General features: G+C 36.8%; 1 protein-coding gene across 3 annotated transcripts in view; it reads left to right on the plus strand.

Moving 5' to 3' along the window:
- Nucleotides 1–19,941, plus strand: part of SEPTIN10 (septin 10) — a 50,676-nt gene extending 30,735 nt beyond the window's left edge. For 2 of the 3 annotated variants that reach the window (XM_088136557.1, XM_088136558.1), the window contains exons 9-12: nucleotides 6,316–6,351; nucleotides 11,338–11,470; nucleotides 13,284–13,474; nucleotides 18,601–19,941. In XM_088136557.1, the coding sequence (XP_087992683.1) occupies nucleotides 6,316–6,351; nucleotides 11,338–11,470; nucleotides 13,284–13,474; nucleotides 18,601–18,616 (376 nt within the window). In that variant the 3' untranslated portion in view covers nucleotides 18,617–19,941. The remainder of the gene's footprint in view (nucleotides 1–6,315; nucleotides 6,352–11,337; nucleotides 11,471–13,283; nucleotides 13,475–18,600) is intronic. The other variant, XM_007426640.4, reaches the window with a different exon arrangement.
- Nucleotides 19,942–20,417: the final 476 nt, after the last annotated feature.

Raw genomic sequence — 20,417 nt, forward strand, 5'->3', positions numbered from 1 at the left:
CCTATAAGGTTACAAACAGGTATCTCTTCATCCCATAGTTCATCCCTTAAGAAAAAAACAGAAAATAGAAAGAAAAAGGAAAGAAAAGAAGAGTAAAATATATTGGAGAGAAAAGAAATATATAAAGAAGTGACTTCCAACCTTCTTCACAACAAATATAAACATTTTTGTAACTCTTCACCCCCTCTTAGTTTATAACCAGTGATCTCTTCATCCCATATCCCATCTCTTATCTATAGACAGATCCATAAAGTATCATCTTTTCAGTCCTAGTGTCAGCAGAAAGTCTGTTAAGGGTTACCAGAAATAACAACATATCTTATTTTAACCTTGATCAAATAAACCAACTGTATATTCCTTCCTTTTACTTCTAACAATCTTAATCTTTATTCAAATAATTTCGTAGAATTTTATTTCTCTTCGTTTCTTCTTTGTCACTTCTCACAAGATTCTTCAAAGCTTTAATAAGCCTCTTTTGTAAATCCAATATAAAAAGAATTATCCAGGTCACTCTCTTGGTTTATTATTTGTATTTCCCTTTTGTTTTTTTAAAACATCAACCGGTTTATTTTGTATGCCCAGTGAGATCCTTTTCTATATCATTCTTGTAACCTGTCATTTGTAGATCCATTTTCGATGCCAACTCTGTCTTGTCAAATATAACTTGTTCCTCATCTGCCATTTCTTCCATAACATCTTTTGGACACAGTCTATCCATAGAAGCAAGCTTCACAATTGACATTGTTGATACTAACTTCTGATTCCATTTTTCAAAAGTATTTTGAAATAATTCAGTATTTTCAATGTTAAAATATTTTGCGTCATTTTATACGTCCTGGTTAATTAGCTGTTAATCAGGCTTGTGTATTTTTCTCCTTTAACTAAAATCTTTAGTTCCCTCTAATGTCCAATTTTTAAGATTACTTACCTTTATTTTGTCTTGCAAAAGTCCAAATAAATCTATTTCCCATGAGAAGGATTCCAAAATCTTATTCCAAATTTATCTGGACCCTTAATTCATTTATAACTTTCTAGGATCAAAATCTTGTTTAGCTTTTTGCTGTTTATTTCTATTTTTTTGAATTCTTAAACTTAAAATTTTCTTTCATTAAGGACTGAAGGAAAACTCACCTGGCATTTTCAGACTTGTTGATCTGAAAGTGTCTAATAGCTTAAAAGTAGTTAACAAGCAATTTCTGAACGTGATTAGAAAAGAAAGTTTGTGAACTTAGTGTCCTTTAGAAGGTGCCAACCGCAGTTGTGAGCAAGATTACTATTCCTGTCATCTCCCAGGGCTCAAAACCCACCAAGGACTGGTATGTTGCGGTCTCCTCGTGAGGAGCAACTGTTCAAGGAGGGGAGCACATGTAGGCAATCTCCCCTCCTTGTCCGAAGAGGTTCCGAAGAGCCGGTCTATTCATGGCTTTTCACACAGCTCTCTTCAGTCCACCGTTCTTCCTCTGCAAGTCCTTATCTGGAGAGGTTCCAAAAAACCAACCTACTCACTGGTTCTTTGGTCTTTGCCGCAGTCATTGGCTCTGCTTTCGCAGAGACATCTTCAGTTTTCCATGCCTCTCCCATTCTTCCTTTTATTTTTGACTTTGCAATGGATATAAGTGAGTAGGTTCATACTCCCTTTTCACTGTTTTTCTGCCACTAATACCTAAAACAGAAACTATGCTGCTGATGGCCTTCAGAATCTGAACAAATTGAAGCAGGTACTGAATAGACTGGAACTCTCTGGCACTACTTTTAACAACCTGGAATTTTCCCATTGCTGATACTGATGGATATCTTTGATAAATCAAGGTAGACTTTTCCAAGATATTATAGTGCTGAAATAAAACTTCATATATTGTTGGGCAATCCAGTGGAAAAATAATCTCTTAATTGTTTTATGGATTATTATTGAACTATCAGACAATGATATAATTACCAAAGAGTTGCTAGGAGATGCTATTCCAGGGAAAAGATATCTCACCACTTCTTGAGAAATTCTTAGAGTTTAGGATATGTCCTTCTTTACACCTTCCATTATGTATAGAAAGCATAAAGAAAGGGTGCATGTGTAGTATATCTACAAATCTTCAATAAGGTTAGCATGGAAAATAGTGTTGAGGTGATTTTAATAAAATTAATAGTGGTTTGGAATTAAAATTAAGAATGTTCCTTTTCATGTAATAGTTGAAAAAGACTGCTTTGTGAGTTCCTTGGGGCTACGGAAATGAAATGAATGAATGATTGAGTGAAGATCATATAAAAGGATATTCAAAAGTGCTCATACCATTTAAGTAAGTTTTATAAGTAGGCTTAGATTACATATTTAATTTAAATGAACTTCTGTTACTTTAAAGAGCTCTTTGTTCACACACCCTCAGAGAAGGGGACCCAACAATGGCATATGGTTACAACGATATTTATATATCTTAAAAACAAGTTAGCTGCCTATAGGGAAGGATTGCTAATTTGACCGCAAAAGTAGTTATAACTGCTTAGGTTAAAAATTGACTGTGTTTTAACATAATGCTTTTAATACTAGTAGCTTCAGTTTTACTAAGATAAGGAAAGAGTAGACTTGTTACCATCTTCAGTCATACTCATGTTGCATACAGCTTTCCCTGCTAACACTAAGGACACAATACCAGTCAGTTTTGGCACATTTTGACCAGCTTGCAACAAGTACAAAGCTCAGTTTTACTCCCAGTGTACTCACACTGGAAGTGAGCTGGGATTCTAAGCAGCTTGTTGGAAATGGCAAATTCCATTTGGTAAGATGGTATCTGATGTATCCCAGTGCTTTGGTCTTTGGAGATAAATACCAACACTGAATTGGGCCAAGGGGCAAGAATAGCCAGTGAAGGAACTTAAGAATCACTGTTATCCTGCAGTGACAGGGTTAAGTCACCCACAGTCTAACCATTGCATTCTGGACCAGCTGCACCTTCCAAGTCATTCCAAAGGGGGTATGAGCGAAAGATGTTTGGGGAAGGGATGTTAAGGTAAGATGGTTAATTTGGAGTGTTTTATTAAGTTAATAGTTTTAGTTCTTAGGTTACGGGGTGTTTGACCTGGCTATCCTGCATAAGAGTCTGAATATAGTAGCTATGTCTAGTGGATTATGTGCAGTGTGAGAGTCCCCTTCAATATTTCCTATCTCACTCCTGTTCTCTTACTATGTGGAGGGAGGGAACCCATGTCGGTCTTCCTGAACTCTTACCCAAGGAGTGTGGTCTACCAATCCCTGTTCAATTCTAGCTGAATTTCTCTGGTTCACTTGATCTCTCTGATCAGCATCACAGTGGTTTCTGATGCAGCCTAAACTGCACATTAGCTCCAAAGCAGCTCATTGGAAATCCATCCACTTTCTCTGCTCTGTTGTATATAACCACCAAGCTTCTCCATACAGATGGTTCTCAGTAAATCAGTTCTTTGGCAGCCCGACTTCCTGGCCTCCACCAGAACTGTTCAGACAGAATCCAGCCACTAAATTCCAAAACCTTGCCACTGCTTTTGTCATTGTTTTTCTTGCTGCTGCTCAGTTAACAATGATGGTGACAGCCTGTTTCCTCCAGTGCTCCCTGGTTGCTCATGTTGATAGAGCAGTTCACCTCCAATCAGCAGTTCCACAGTTGTCATTCTCCTTGCAGTAGCTCCTTGGTAGCAGTACATTTATTTATCATGTGCTATAACTAAGTGTAGTACAGGCAGAGGATAAAGACAGCAATTACTGTAGTACTCTATCATCCTAAACACAACTGATGGAAACTAGTAGCAAACTCTTTCTACCAGGTAGTCCATTGCCCCTTCACTTTTGCTCTTCATTCTCTTCCAACCTCTAGCATACCCTTCCTCATCATTGATCATCCATTTTAGCTACTCAGTCATAATCCCTGCACCACTACTTTCATTTTCCTAACTTCTTCAAGCTACATTCACTTCCAATTTATGCTTTCATTCCCCCTTTCCTACTCACAAGCAACTTTCCCCCAAAATAAAAATCCACATGAACCTCATTCATATGTAAGAAAATTCATTTTATGTTTGTTGATTTAGAGAAAGTATATGATAAATATTGGAATGTTTGCATGAATTAAAGTTTGCTAATGTGATAAGCATAGCATATAATAGGAATAAAGCATGTGTGAGTATAAATGGAATACTTACTCAGATGGTTCAATACTGAGCAAGGAGTAAGAAATGGATATATGATGTTCCTTTGGTTGTTTAATGCTTATATGGATAAATTTATAAAAATGCAGTAGAGGTGTGGAAAGTGAATGTACATATACTTTTGTATGCAGATGATGCCATTTTATTGGCTGAGAATATGAATGATTTGCAGTGAATATTAGAAAGATTATATGATATAGTGAAGATAGTCTGAAATTAATATATCAAAAGACAAAGGTAGTTGTGTTTGCAGGGAAAATGGAGTGAATGATTGCAAATTATCCTTGAATAGTGAGCAAGCAGACATATTAGTTGGTAGAATATTTTCTAAAAATGAGGAAGATACAGTAATTCTCAGATGTGCAAATGCTAGTAGATGGTATATGAGTCTTTTGCCAAGAATGAAGGCATAGTGAATTGTATCAGCGTAAATGAGATTTAATAACGTTTCCTTGGCTTATATCTCCTGCCGTTGTTGTTGTTATTATTACTATTATTATTACTTGTTGCTTACTATTTCCTACCCTTTCTATGCTTATATAATATTGCTTGTCCCAAAAAGGAAAGGTGTGATGGATATGTATGTCCTACATAAGACAGAGGTTCAGTAGCTGTGTTGGAAAAAATTAATAAATAATCAAAATCAGTCCTCCAGACTTTATTTTTGTACTGTGTAATAATAACACATATTTAATGCGTGAAAGTTGCATGATACCCTCAGTTTCCATAGAAGGAACAATACAGATATTACTTTACAAGTTCCATTAATTCCACAGGTGTACTGAGATGTAGCTTACATTTTTTTTTCCTGAATAGCCCTCAAAGTACATAGGGATTACTTGTTTAAATAAGTATTTCTAGTAGTATTCTGAGGTTTTTATGTTTATAGAAGGTAGGGAAGGCATACAGAGCATGGCTTTAGAAATTCCAGCCTCTTAATAATAACTCTGGGTCTCATGACTGGGAGGGAGGGGCTTAGAAGGCAGCAGTTGGCAGCGTTCTGAGCTGCTGCCCCTAGGGATGCATTTTTGGGAGGTTTTCTTGGTTTTTCCTCTGCCACCCTGGCCTGATCCAGCCCATGTGAACTTTTTTTCATCATCTTCTCTCCCCAGACCAAATTTGCCTAAGTTCAGTTCAGGGTTAAGAGAATTATCTTGCTGATGGGCAAATAAGAGTCCCAAGCCCCTTTACAGAATTTCTTTCCAAGAAAAAGCAGTTCTTAGAAAGCTTTTTTGCATTCACTTTGTTAATGTCCGCAAGAAGTTAAGTACCAGTATGATGAGCACCATGCGGTGTGTTGGCTACAAATTGGGGTTGAATTTGCCAACAATTTCTTCGTTTGGTTTCAGTACAAGGTAGTGTCAAGTCTGAAATGTGCATATCCAGCTCCAGTACTTAAAGGAAGGGTAGTGCTTACTCAGGGCTATTTGGTCTATGATTCAACTGGCAAGATGAAGCTTTTGTCAATATTTTCCTGAAGCAAGCACTGTGTGTGAGCTTAAAACATTTGTGGAGGAAACAAGGCATTCATTCCTGCTGATAAAGGTACAAGATGTTATCTAAGGTTCCAGATTTGAAGCTTAAGTTCTTTTGGCATGAGTTCCTTGGCATGAGTTTTACCCTCCCTGTTCCTGACATGAAAAGATAGTGAATGCTTCTTATGTCAGCCCTCCTCAGTTCAGTCCTCTCCAAATTTATTTAGACCACCCTACAATCTCTACAAACACATGTACTTGCTTTTTCTCCCAGGATAATAAATAATCCATGAAACCTTTCAAGGTGCCAAAAAGCTGTTTAGCTGAACAGCTAATAGAGCTGTAAACTATCCTTTATGGGTCTTTATTAATACATTTTGTTGGTAAGTGTTAAAGAGAAACCTAAATATTATAAAAGTGTGTTATATTTTTGTTGGAAAAATGAATTCATTTAACATTTGGAAAAATGCTACAGCTTGAATGGCACCAAATGCTCAATATTCTTTTGTAAGAATAACGTAAACTAGATTACATCTCACATCCCACTGCCTTGAAATAAATTTCTTTAAACTCGGCAGGTCTTACTTTTGAATAAACTTGTATAGGATTTCTTGAATAGTTTCTTTGGACAGTAACATGCCTTGATGAATCTATATACCTTTGTTTTTAGGATGCCAGATAGCAAAAAGACCACTTATAGAGAAAGGTATGTTGTTTTGTAGTGTAGAATGGTTAAAGTATAGTCTTAGATATATTGCTGTTTTAATCTTTTTTTTTTTACTTTATAGAAAGTGACAGCATGATCTTACATGAATTGATAATGCCTTAATAGCAATACTGATTCTAAGCTATATAATGAATTCACTTATATCCAATGAACTCAACACTCTTTAAATACAATACAGAAGCCATAATGCAGTAGTGGAGCAATATGTTCCCAATTCAAAAGACCAGGTAGCTGGTGAAGGGAAAGATCTTCTGCCCAAGAACCCAGAGAGCTACTGGCTTTTGGAACACCAAGACCTATGCTAGATGGACAAGTAGAGTGAGTTAGTGAAAGACAATTTCCTGTGTTCTTAAATACCCATTTGGTTTTCTTCTGTCTTCTTGTTATTCAGTAAAGATGTCCAGATGCTTTCTGCCATAAGACAGCTCCTGTACTGCAGTCCTAACCATGAACTTCTATAATAAAACATGGTTGATGAGAATAAAACAGTAACAGTGGAGAAATGGACAGTTAGGTTATCCTAACTCTGAAAAAGAATTGTTTTAACATAAAGTTTAGGAAGGTTACCTATGTTCTGCTACCTGTTAAACACCTGTGATCATTTACAGTGGGGCAAAAAAGTATTTAGTCAGCCACCAATTGTGCAAGTTCTCCCACTTAAAAAGATGAGAGAGGCCTGTAATTTCCATCATAGGTATACCTCAACTATGAGAGACAAAATGAGAAAAAAAATCCAGAAAATCACATTGTCTGATTTTTAAAGAATTTATTTGAAATCATGGTGGAAAATAAGTATTTGGTCACCTACAAACAAGCAAGATGTCTGGCTCTCACAGACCTGTAACTACTTCTTTAAGAGGCTCCTCTGTCCTCCACTCGTTACCTGTAGTAATGGCACCTGTTTGACCTTGTTATCAGTATAAAAGACACCTGTCCACAACCTCAAACAGTCACACTCCAAACTCCACTATGGCCAAGAGCAAAGAGCTGTTGAAGGACACTAGAAACAAAATTGTAGACCTGCACCAGGCTGGGAAGACTGAATCTGCAATAGGCAAGCAGCTTGGTGTGAAGAAATCAACTGTGGGAGCAATAATTAGAAAATGGAAGACATACAAGACCACTGATAATCTCCCTCGATCTGGGGCTCCATGCAAGATCTCACCCCGTGGGGTCAAAATGATCACAAGAACGGTGAGCAAAAATCCCAGAACCACACAGGGGAACCTAGTGAATGACCTGCAGAGAGCTGGGACCAAAGTAACAAAGGCTACCATCATTAACACACTATGCCGCCAGGGACTCAAATCCTGCAGTGCCAGACATGTCCCCCTGCTTAAGCCAGTACATGTCCGGGCCCATCTGAAGTTTGCTAGAGAGCATTTGGATGATCCAGAAGAGGATTGGGAGAATGTCATATGGTCAGATGAAACCAAAGTAGAACGTTTTGGTCTAAACTCAACTTGTCGTGTTTGGAGGAGAGAGAATGCTGAGTTGCATCCAAAGAACACCATACCTACTGTGAAGCATGGGGGTGGAAACATCATGCTTTGGGGCTGTTTTTCTGCAAAGGGACTAGGACGACTGATCTGTGTAAAGGAAAGAATGAATGGGGCCATGTATCGTGAGATTTTGAGTGAACACCTCCTTCCATCAGCAAGGGCATTGAAGATGAAACGTGGCTGGGTCTTTCAGCATGACAATGATCCCAAACACACTGCCCGGGCAACAAAGGAGTGGCTTCGTAAGAAGCATTTCAAGGTCGTGGAGTGGCCTAGCCAGTCTCCAGATCTCAACCCCATGGAAAACCTTTGGAGGGAGTTGAAAGTCTGTGTTGCCCAGCGACAGCCCCAAAACATCACTGCTCTAGAGGAGATCTGCATGGAGGAATGGGCTAAAATACCAGCAACAGTGTGTGAAAACCTTGTGAAGACTTACAGAAAACGTTTGACCTCTGTCATTGCCAACAAAGGATATATAACAAAGTATTGAGATGAACTTTTGATATTGACCAAATACTTATTTTCCACCATGATTTGCAAATAAATTCTTTAAAAATCAGACAATGTGATTTTCTGGATTTTTCCCCCCATTTTGTCTCTCATAGTTGAGGTATTCCTATGATGAAAATTACAGGCCTCTCTCATCTTTTTAAGTGGAAGAACTTGCACAATTGGTGGCTGACTAAATACTTTTTTGCCCCACTGTATTTATTGGTATAATTGAAATGAAGCTATCCTCCCAGGTTATGCACATACATATCTTCATACTACAGCTAATAAGTTGTTTTTTAGCAATGGCATTACTTTGGTTTTATTTTCCCTTCATTTCTTTAGGCACGTTTGCTACTTTGAATTCAGCAAACTTTCTGTTCTTGAAGTTTAAGCAGGCTTTTTTTTTCCAAATAAAACATGCCAGAGCATAACATTAATCCAGCCACTCTGTATAATCAAGGTTCAGTATGAAGGAGGACAAACTGGTTTTGACATTGATTCTTTTAGGAAGGATGTGTGACTGGCCAGAAAAGAATGGGTGCAGATCTACTGCCTGCTCATTTAATTTATATAACCCTTCAGTGCAAGATGTATGGATAGTGAAGAAGTAAGATATGATTCTGTAATCCAGCAAAGAAGGAGAGAAGGAAAAAGGTTGTCAGATACAGTAACTAGGCTTAGAATACCGAATGTTGCCCATTGAAGGAAAACACCTGCAGTTAACCTGTGATCGTATCTCAACTGAACTAGTCATGCTGTAAATGAAGCCCATGAAATTTAATGATGAAAACAGCACCTTTGCTCTTTAATAGATCCCAAGAATGGAAAGTTAGGAAAACTCCAGATGCTGTTGTTACACATTAGAGAAAATTCTATTCTATTTAAAATATAAATATTGAAAGATCATCTAATAAGTATGACTACTTCAGCTGACTAATCTAATTTATTTAGTGAAATTATAGTTATATAACAGTGAGATGGAAACCACTTTTCAAATAGCTTAGTATCGCTTGCCTACTTTGGAATAGCGTCTTTCCAGGAACATTATTTTGTTGAAAGAGCATTTAGGAGGCTATCATAGTGGCAATGTGTCAAAAAGGAAGGATGTTTTTAACAGGAAATGTAGAAATGCTGTTTTTAAAATTAAGAAGAGATTCTAAATAGGTAAATAAAGAAGAAAAGAATATTGGGAAGCCAGACAATAGGAAGAAAATTGAATATAAAAAGTAATCTTTCTAGAGTTTTTATATGAAATTATAATTTCAGTAAATAAATTAGCTAATGTAGTCAGGTTTGTTAGATGATCTTTAGATATCTATATTTTAAATAGAAGAGAATTTTCTCTAATGTACACTATATGCTACTACATATTACTACATCAAGTAAATTTTGTTGCTAAAAGTAGTCTTTTAAATACCCTTTTCAGAATTTCAAATCCTTTCTAAGGCTTTTGCTAAATTAATCTATTTTATCAGAGTTAAATTTCATTTCACTCCATGGACCATATGTCCAAGCCAGATGCTTTTAGGATCAAGGCTTAACAATGAATCCCCACCCTTACCAGTACAGTGTACTAAGCCCATTCAATTCCTGCAATTAATTCTTATTCATACTGTTGCTGCCCATCTCCTCCTTACAGATTTCTTATTGCATCCTGTCTGTTTGTACAAAACAGTATTTTGTTGTGGAAATATGTCATGTCACAGATCTTTCACATACAACAAATACAGTGTCACATTTGAAGTTATCTGCATGGGAATATATCTGTACCCCATTGTTTTCTGCTTCAAAATGAAACTGTAGATTCATCAAATGGAGGCATTGGGTGATTGGTTATATGACTATAATATGCCTTGTTAATATTGATTATCAAATATGTATAAGGTAATTTCTCCTTTGAGTCAGCTCCTGGTGACTTCATAATGACTCCACCTGGTGACTCTATGTATTTTTCTTGGCTACTAAACTGAAAGAGTTTGCCATTGCTTTCCTCCAGGATGATGATGATGATGATGATTCACTAGTCTAGAATACAGCTGTGGTATTTTCTGGCGGTCTCCTATCCAGATAGTAAACAGGCTCAACACTACTTAATTTGTTGAGATCAACCAAGGTCAACTAGGAGTTGCCAGTTGACCTCCATACCATATATGTATGCTTACTGCTAATTGAAACTGTTGTTTGACTCATAGAACCAGGTATTAGATTCTGTGTTAGAACTGCATTTTTATAACATTATTTTTCCCAGAGGATGTATAGGATAACACCAGTACTTGAATTGTGCCTGGAAAGTTAGTGAAGCAGTTTTACAACTGAAGATAAATATTCCCAGTGACTAGCTCAGTATTATATTTATACCATCCATTTAGTCTGCTTCTCCCTTATAATCTGCTCCTGCCTTTAACAACTACCTCCTGATACTCATGACAGAAAAACAAAACAAATCAACATAAATAAGCATGTTGCGTGCAAAAATAACATGAAACTGAAAATCGAATTATACACAATTTTGCATTTTTTGGACAAAAGGAATGTCCTTGGTATAAGCAGTTCTATATTTGTTTTCAATCTGTCAGATGCACATTTGCTCAATTCTGTTTGTATTCTTTAGTTGCTTTTGTGACTGATGCTTTTCATTTGGAAGGCCAATGTAGAATCAAAATATTTAAGAGAAAAGAAGTTATGTTTGTAAATTCTAAGGAAATTCAGAATTTTAGATACAATTTGAAATTTGGAAAATGCTTTACAAGTAGAACATTCTGAGCATGGAGCCCAATTTTTAATGTAAAATAAGTATCAGCCCAAGGCATTTATTCAATATTTTTGGAATCCCCAAGAGACCATTAACTTTCTGGAAGAAGGAACCTTTTCAAAAGTGTTGTGATATTTTTTGTTGAGCACAGTTGTGAAATCTTTTACACTGTTGCCTTTCATAAAATGATGAAAGCTATTTACATTTTATGGCTCTCAGTCTACAGGAGACTTATGAAGCTAAACGACATGAATTTCTTGGTGAATTAGAACGGAAACAAGAAGAAATGAGACAAATGTTTGTGCAAAGAGTCAAAGAGAAAGAAGCACTGCTAAAAGAAGCAGAACGAGAAGTAAGTATATTTCAACTCTACTTAAGTGAGTTTTGGTGGTTATAGAAACTTGGCATAGATGAAATCGGGTTCTCAAATGTTGGGGTGCCATGTCCTCCTAAAATACTGATTTCTCAGAGCCCCCTCATCCCCAAAAAACTATCAGATCATGTTTTGTCAGGGCTGCCATTTGCCTGGACAAGCTGGGTGTTGACTTGTACATGCAGAATGGTGACATGATCTGGCAGAGATCCAACTGTGCAAATGCAAGCTAGACATGCACACCCAAAGCTGAATCACTGTCAGAACTCTTCCCTGGCTGGGACTGTTCTTGGACAGCCAGGATGTTGCCTAATCTCATCTTCTCCCTTATCCAAGGGCAATTCTTCCTGTTGGGGATGGGCATGATTCTGGGTTCTATGGGCCTGTTCCAGTCCTCGAGCATTTTGGTTTCCTGCTGCTATTGTAGAAGCTGTTTCTGTGAGTGTAAAAGTTGTCAAAAAAGAGATTCAGCACCTGGAACCTATTCATACCCTGGTCTAGTGCCAGCAGCTCAAGGAAGGCCACCCATATTCAAGGAGATTGCAGCCAGTGTGATTTCTCTCACATTTGCTCATGGCATCCCCACCCCACCCTGAGAATTCCCTAAGCATGCAGATAAGGTCTTAACAATCTCATCTGGCCTACAAAATAAGTGGGTCACTCAGGTTCAGCAAGAGATACTCAGATGTGGTACACTGAACTCCCCACTTGATTAAATACATATTTACATTAACTACATAATTACATATGTGGCCACTGGCTACTGAGCTTTCATAGGCAATTGAAAAAAAATCTACCTGTTACTAAGTCTAAATAATAAATTGTTCACTCAAACTGTACCGTTCAGACTCAGTGGCAGCACTCTGTGCTGTTGGGTTAGGAATCTTACAATTCTTTGTAACCTCTTCAGTCTCTGAATGGTATACATTTTAAAGTTTCTGATCCTTCCAGAGATTATTGTTCTTTTGAATGGATTAAGAGGAAGTATGTTTAGTCTAATTATAATAAAATATTCCAATTCAGACTGTTTAAATGGGACAAAGGTCTTAAAATCTTGACTTGACAATTCTTGACTTGGTGTAAGAAAAAATTAGATATGGATAGATGTGTACCAAATAGAATATGTCTCCCCAGCCTTAATTCCCCCCCCCCCCAGATAATACTAACTGGTAGGTAGAAGTTTCTCTTTCCCCTCTCTCTCTCTTCCCCATCCCCCACCAATTTCCTCTCCAGGATCTAATAAAGGGCTTTACCCTGTTCTCTTTGGTTAAAACAATAAATTTTCTCACAGTTCTGTAGTTCTTTCTGGGTAATGAACACACTCAGTCAACTTTAGTTGGAGGGTGGAGGCATTTAAGAAATGTACAATGATTGTTCTGCATGGAATTAATTTTCTGAATATGTAGAAAGCATTACTTTATCCCTGTGTGACCTGGTTTTCTCACTGCTTGCCAAAGAGCAAAAAAATAAATTCAAGGTTATTGTATATTTGATACAAATTCCTTTTCAGTTTTCAATACATTATTAAGAAAAGATACTTGATGTCCTCAAAAGTTGATCTAGTGTGTAACTGCCCAACCTGGCTGTAATTTGTTAAGCAGAAGTCAAATTTTGCACTCTGAATTATAAGCTAATTAAGGCAACATCCATGTTCAGAGTATTTTAAAGCATACAATTGAAACAATTATCTTAAAAATTTGCCTTTACTTTGCCATGTGATTATTGAGGAGCATAGGTTTAAGGTGAGGCTAAACTCTTGTGGCAGAAACAATGTTTTTATGCTTTATTTCAGCTTCAAATGAAGTTTGAACATTTGAAACGACTACATCAGGAGGAGAGAATGAAAGTGGAAGAAAAAAGAAAGCTTCTGGAAGATGAAATTATTGCATTCAATAAGAGGAAAGCTGCCTCAGACATATTGCAAGGGAGGCCTCTGCCTCCTACACCTACAACTGGTTTAAAAAAAGATAAAGATCGAAAAAAGTAAGTAGTCCATTTTGAAAGTTTGGAGGAAGAGGAAACTATTCAGCTCAGGAACAATATCTTAAGCAATAATAAATCACTCAGAGATTCCAACTGTGAAAATGATGATTTTGTTTTAAATTGTTATAGAAAAAAAGTATTGATATTATTGGGCACCTTGATGAAAATTCTTGTTTTTCTTTTTTTCTGAAGGGATCCAGGTTTTCGTCTTGAGCTCCTATGCTTTGATGTCAGAGATCAGGAAGTTGTGAACGTAGATGACGAGAGAGCAAGAGAGAAGTTAGAAAGGGACAGATTCCATCACAGGGAATACCAGCAATAGTATTTGGATGTAATCCACAAAGATTTAAGTGGTTAGGGCCTGATAGTAAGTCACAGAAACAGAACCTTATGTTGAGTATCTTTAATATTTACAGGAAGCTGTTTATCCAATCCTAAGATTATTGGTACAACTCATGACAACTATTGTAGTTCTCTTGCTATGATTCAAGTTATTAGTAGAATTTTTTTAATCCTAAAGATTTTTTGTGAAATACAGTGTGGCAATTGTAGTATTCAAAATCTCAGCTACATATTGAACCATTTTTATTATTTTTAGTCCTATAATCCTGCCTTAAACTGAGGGGCAGAACAATCCAGAGTGAAACTGCAGGAAGTGAGAGAATCAAGACATCCAGGGCAGAAGAATAACAATGGCTTTTTTTCCTCCCCTGCAGTCCAGTTTGTTTTTGTTTTTTGCTTTTAGAAAGCATTCCATCATAATGGAAAGATGCTTTCCAATGCCAGTTCTTAGATGACATGGAGGAGGAATCAAATTAGGTCCCCCTCTGAGACTATTACTGCTACTTCTGGTGAAGAACCTGACAGGGCATAGTGGCAACATCAGCAGAAATACAACATATCCTTCCCCCTCTCCATTCTAAGTGCTTCTCTTCTCAGTGTCAAATTGCTGGTTTAATTCAGCCTTGCAAATAAATTAATAAAATGACCAAGTACTACTCAGTTATATGAATTACCATTCAGTTCAATTCAGAAACAGCCATTTTGTTGAAGTCAAACAAGATTGTTTTTGTTCAGTGTCTGGATAGAAATTGTTGTGGAAATTTCACCTACACCTCTTTAAGTTCAGTTAAAAAGACAAAAAATTGGAAGTTGGAAAGGATCATGGAGATCATCTAATCCAATCCATTGCCCAGGGCAGGAATCCATCACCTCAGCAACTATGACAGATGGCCATTTAATCTCTATTTAAACATCTCAAGGAAAGGGGACCCCCTTACTTCATACAACATCTGTTCCATTATTGAACAGCTCTTATAAAGAGGAAATTTTTCTTGATGTCCTTGTAAAATTACTTCCTAGTATTTAAATCTGTTGTTTCTTCTCCTGTCTTCTGGAACAATCCTGAACAACTTTATCCCATCTTCTGCATGGCAGCCCTTCAGACTCTTGAAGCCAACTGTCATCTCTTTTCCTCTAAGGTGTTTGTCATCCTTCTTATCTTTGTGTTATCTGAAAATTTGATAATCAGATTTTCTAACCTATCACCTGAGCCTTTTGGAGATATGTTGAACAAAACTAAACCATTCAACACTTCCAGCTTGATGTACAGCCATTATTGTACCCTTGATGGGTACAATTGTTCAACCTGCTCTATATCCACCTAATGGTAGCTAGTCCAGTTCACATTTTGCCATCTTCTTGATTTCATGGGAGACTTGTTGAATGCTTTGCTGAAGCAAATATATACTATGTTCACTACTTCTGTGGACAACTAACTAGTCATTCTGTCAAAAAAAGAGGATTAGGTTAATTTTATATGACTTGTTTATCCTGGCTCCTGTTAAACAATGCATTGTTTTCTAAATGTTCACAAACTGACTTCTTAATGATCTGTTCCAGAGGTTTGCCTTATATTGATACCAAGTTGACTGTTTTCTCCTCAGTTTTGAAGATAGAAACAATTTTCCATTCTCCAATTCTAAATCTATCTTTCATGATTTCTCAAAGATCACAGAAGGGGCTCCAAGATGATATCTGCAAACTCCTTCAGGACTCTTATATGTAATGGTTCTGCTCCTGGAGACTTCAATTCATTCATAGTAGCCAGATGTTTTGTAACCATCTCTTTCCTTACCTTGGATTGCTACTCCCTCCTAACTAATTGTTCTAGTTAGGTCCATTCGAACATAGTTCCTACTAGGGGAAAAGATAGAAATAAAGTAGGAATTGAGGAGCTCTGCTCTCTCCCTGTCATCTGTTTCCATCCTACCATGTTCAAGCTGTGGATGACTTCCTCTTTTTTTTGCTTTTACTTCTGATATAGCCCAAAAGCCCTTTTTGATGCTTTTGGTTTCCTTTGTGAACCTAAATTCCTTTTGTGCTCTAGTCTTTCTGGGTTGCTGAAATCTGGTGTGCACTAGACTCCCAATATTTTTGACATGGTAGCTTCCTTCCAAAGTTTCACAGTTGTTACACTGATCTAAGAGAGCCAATGATTTGTATCTTCTTCAGCATTCTATAAATGAAGCAACAAGGCCACTGAGGAATTTTGGAGATCTTGCAGTCTTGGTTGAGTTGGTTTTCCAACAGATGACCTGGTAATTGAAACCTCCCACTATTAGAATGTCTCTCCTCCCTGAAATTCTGTAATCTGATCCAAGAGGACATTATCTCAACCCTCTGCCTGGCTTGATATTCCATAATGAGCCCCCACAATAAAATCTTTGTTTATTCCTCTTTTTTGTATTCTTATCCAGATGTTCTCTATTGGGCCCTCAGGCTCAAATTCCTGGATCTCAATACATGTGTGGGCTTTCTTCACATAAAATGCCATTCCTCCTTCCCTTCATTCTGGTCTGTTCCTTTTGAAGAATGTATACCCTCCAATCCATGCATTTCACTTATGAGTTTCATCCCACCAGGTTTCCATAGTGCTAAATAAATCACATTTATCTTCCTTTATTAAGATGTCTAGTTCTGATTGTTCCTCATATTCTATCCATTTATACAGAGGAATCCTTGTGTCGTATAACTTGACCTATTCCTTCCTATATTTACATACTTGTTATTAGGTCCTCTACATTCTGTATATCCTTCCAATCCCTTGTTCCAGTACTAAGCTTTGCACTGTTCTCTGGGCTCTACTCTCCTTGTCCCAAGTGATTCAATTTAAAGGCTTCCAAATCATGTTTGCAAGGCTCATTCCTGTTACATCTTTCCCTGTTCCTGTAATATTATCTGACCTTGACAGATATCTAGCCAATAGATTCCTACTTTGGCCCTTCTGAGTAGAGAGTCTCTGATCATCTCACTTGTTGCTTCATGCTCTTCAGATCCAGGAACTCTTCCTTTTGCACAGTGTTAGAGCCCCTGAGGCTTGTGTCTGCTGCTCTTTGTCCAGGGATCAAAAAACAGTCAGCAAGGAGGTCCTGGAATCTAGAAATGTATATATATTTAGTAATCCTGGAGGTCTTCTAGACAGACTTGGGCTGCTCTGTACCTGGAATATATTCTTTCTGGCAATGGGTAAGAGTTGAGAAGATAGAACTTACATATCCAAAGATAGCTGGCACTATGCATACATGGTTAGTGACTACATCCACAACAAATCTAGTGTTTTCCAGTATGTAGTAGATAAAATACAAGGACCAAAATCTTCCATTTTCTCATTATTTTGAATGTGGTGTTTTATTGAGTTGAATTTGAAGTTTTACCAATTAGAAAGAGAAAGATCTTCTAAGAGTTTTTGATCTAAACAGATAACAAAAATGTTTGGTTAATCATCTATATCTGAAAAGTATAGATTTGACAAGACCTTCCCAGTTGAAATAGAAGAAATACAGCATCTGTGAAAAGTTGAATGATAGTTGGTTTTGGACTTAGCTGGATGTGTCATTACTATAAATGGCATTTCAAGTGCAGGCCTATGCCACTGTACTCAGTGGGGCATCTTAATGCATAGGAATGTACCATTAAATACACTTTATATATTCTATATGCTTGTTAATGGTGTTTGAGCTATTATAAAATCAATTTAAGTCAAGTTGAGCTATGTAACCTAAAACCACTGGGTTCATGTTTAGTGATTTTATCCTTGGTTATAAATCAAAAATACTTACACATTTAGACTAATACGAAACAACTGAAGTTGAATTACCATATTTTATTAGAATAAGAGAAAAGGGGGTTACATGACAGATTGGGGTTTTTTTTTCTTTTTGTTTTTTATATTGCTGGAATTAGAAATGTATATATATTTAGTAATTTTCTTTTTTATTGTAATTCTTGATATATAGCATGTAAACAGATTTTCAAGGATGTTAGACTGAAAGCTTATTGTAGCTTTGGTTCTAGAATAGCTCCTTTATTTGTTATTTATTTGATTGTGCAAAAAGTCCACCTGATGCAACTTTTTCTGGAATGAAGAGTTCAGATATGTTTATAGTCACTTTACTTGGAAAGCTAGCATATTGTGTAGAAGGCATAACAAAAGGTTATTGTTGTCCATATGGAATTGAGTTTTAGATGGCTGGAGCACTGGATGCCTGAACTTTTTTCTGCACAGGTAATCCTCACTTAACTTAATGTTAACATTAATTTAACAATGGTCCAGAGTTACGACAGCCTTGAGAAAAGTGCTTTATGACCCTGGGGTCATGTGATCGTGATTTGCAACCTTTTTACGATGGTTGTTAAGTGAATCACATGGTTGTTAAGCGAATCACGTTGTTAATCAAATTCTGGCAAAAAATGTCCATTGGGGAAGCTGGATTCGCTTAACAATCACATTATTCACTTAACGACCATGTGATTCACTTAACAACCATCATAAAAGTAAAATCAGCTCCGATTCACTTAACAACCAAATTGCTTAGCGACCTAAATTCCAGTCCCTATTGTGGTTGGATAGCGAGGATTATCTGTAGTCTTAAATGATTCCATGTAAAAAAGGTGGTATCCTTTAATATCTCACCATCCTTAAGTCAGTGTCAGCATTTACTCATCTGGTATTTGTTGAAGTGTCCCTGATTTGTTTGTTTTTTAAGACAGATTTTTTTTTAGTAGTGTAAATAGTTTTTTTCTGTAGAAAAGGGTGCAACTGACATATCTTTCTTTTGTTTCAGCTCTGGCTTTATGTGAAATGAGAGAAGAAATTCTTCACAAATCTGAGAGGAAGAAAGATGGATTGTTACCCTCCTTTTTCTTAATGCGTGTTCATTTGAAAACTGACCGCTGCAACTGTATTAAAATATATAATCAGTTCTGCATACTGTACTATAGGTTGCTGTCAGATTAAGCATTCACTCGAATGGACTTTTTTTTTCAGCAGCTTGCACTTAAACTATGTACTTTTGGCCAAAGGAAATGCGCATCAGGCTTTTGTACCAAAGATCACCGTGCTATGAACTAGGGCTGTGCAGGGCTTTGGATCTCAAGGCAAATAGCAGCTTCAGAGTGCCTCGGGGTATAAGTGTAGCACCCGTCTGCCACTTGCTTTCTGCCATTGCTCAGTGAGGGTGGAGCACGCTGCTCAATTGCAAGAAAAGCCTTAAGGAAGCACAGGGAAGTGCTACATTCACGCACCTGTGGGCTCAGGAGCACCTTTTGCCTTAGAACCTAAAGCACTTCAAAGTCCTGATATAAACGACTTTCATTTAAGTTATGAGTACTGTAGTATAATAGTATTCATTGACTACATATTATAACTGTTTTAAAGAATTTGTGCCTTTTTGATCTCTTAGCTGTATAACCTTTAAAGTGCCCTTTATTGAACTGTATAAAATATGTAAACCAATATATTTTTAAATGTGCACTTTGTAATTTTGTAATGATGATAAGCTTTAGAGTTAAAATGGATCATGGTTGCCTTTACCATTGCAGTATTCATGCAAGCGCAGGCATTACTTGAAAACAGATGCTGAAAATTAGCTCGGTTGCAAGGGTGTCTTCTCTTTAATCCACCTTCTCTTATCTATGGCTAAATTACACAATATGAAGACTGGGAATGGTCATTTAAAGAATTTGATCTAGTTTTCATGAAAATCCTGACAACTTCATATTTATTTAAACACGGCATATAACTTTCCTTGACATGAGGCCTTCCATCAGCTTTAATTCTTATGACTTAATATTAACTAGGTGCACAACTGGTAGAAGAAGAAAATAAACTCAAACTATGTTTTTTTTTTTTTCTGAAGTGAGCTTGAACAGGGTTGAATCCCATGCTTGCTTATTTGGACAAAAGTTCTGTACTTCTGCATAAAAATGCATACTGTTGTATTCTTCAAAGTAGCAATAACTTAATTTTGAAATTGTCACACTGCTTCGGCAACCAGTAGTTCTGGTGATTCCTGTTTACTAATAAGTATAGCAGTTGCATATGTAATCCTCATAGATTTCTGCTAACATTTTTTATAAAATAATCTTACATGTAACTTGACAAATAAAATTATTTGGTTAAACAATTAGTAATTATTCCATAATGCAACAGTGCTTGGATTTACTGGATAAGTAGAACTGTTCTATACAGTCTCACTGCTTTGCAGACTACTAGTCTGACACTGGTGCCATTGGTGGTACTTTAGCATTACAAAGATGAGAGAAATGTATTCATAGACACTGGTGAAAATACCATTTTGATGGCAAAATTGTGAACTTCCGTCTAAAATCCAGTTTGGGTAGATTATTCCCTAAGAAATAAGATCAGCACTAATACTATTTTCCTGGATTTATTTTCCCAGTATGCATTCTCTTATAGAATGTTTTCCTTAGAAACATGTATGAAATCATGTGGTGGTCTCATCTAGTGCTCATGCTTCCTAAGGCCTGGGATATCCTTTCATAAAGATGCTGACCAATTCTTAGCTCTGCTCATCCTCTGTGGTATAAATCCTACATAGGGCCTCTATTTCTCATTCTTACTGGCTTGGAGGTCTATTTC

This window comes from Python bivittatus, unplaced genomic scaffold (assembly GCF_059951505.1).
Source record: "Python bivittatus isolate LINGU-HERP-01145 unplaced genomic scaffold, Pbiv_v1 ctg000060_np1212, whole genome shotgun sequence".
NCBI classification, from domain to species: Eukaryota; Metazoa; Chordata; class Lepidosauria; order Squamata; family Pythonidae; genus Python; species Python bivittatus.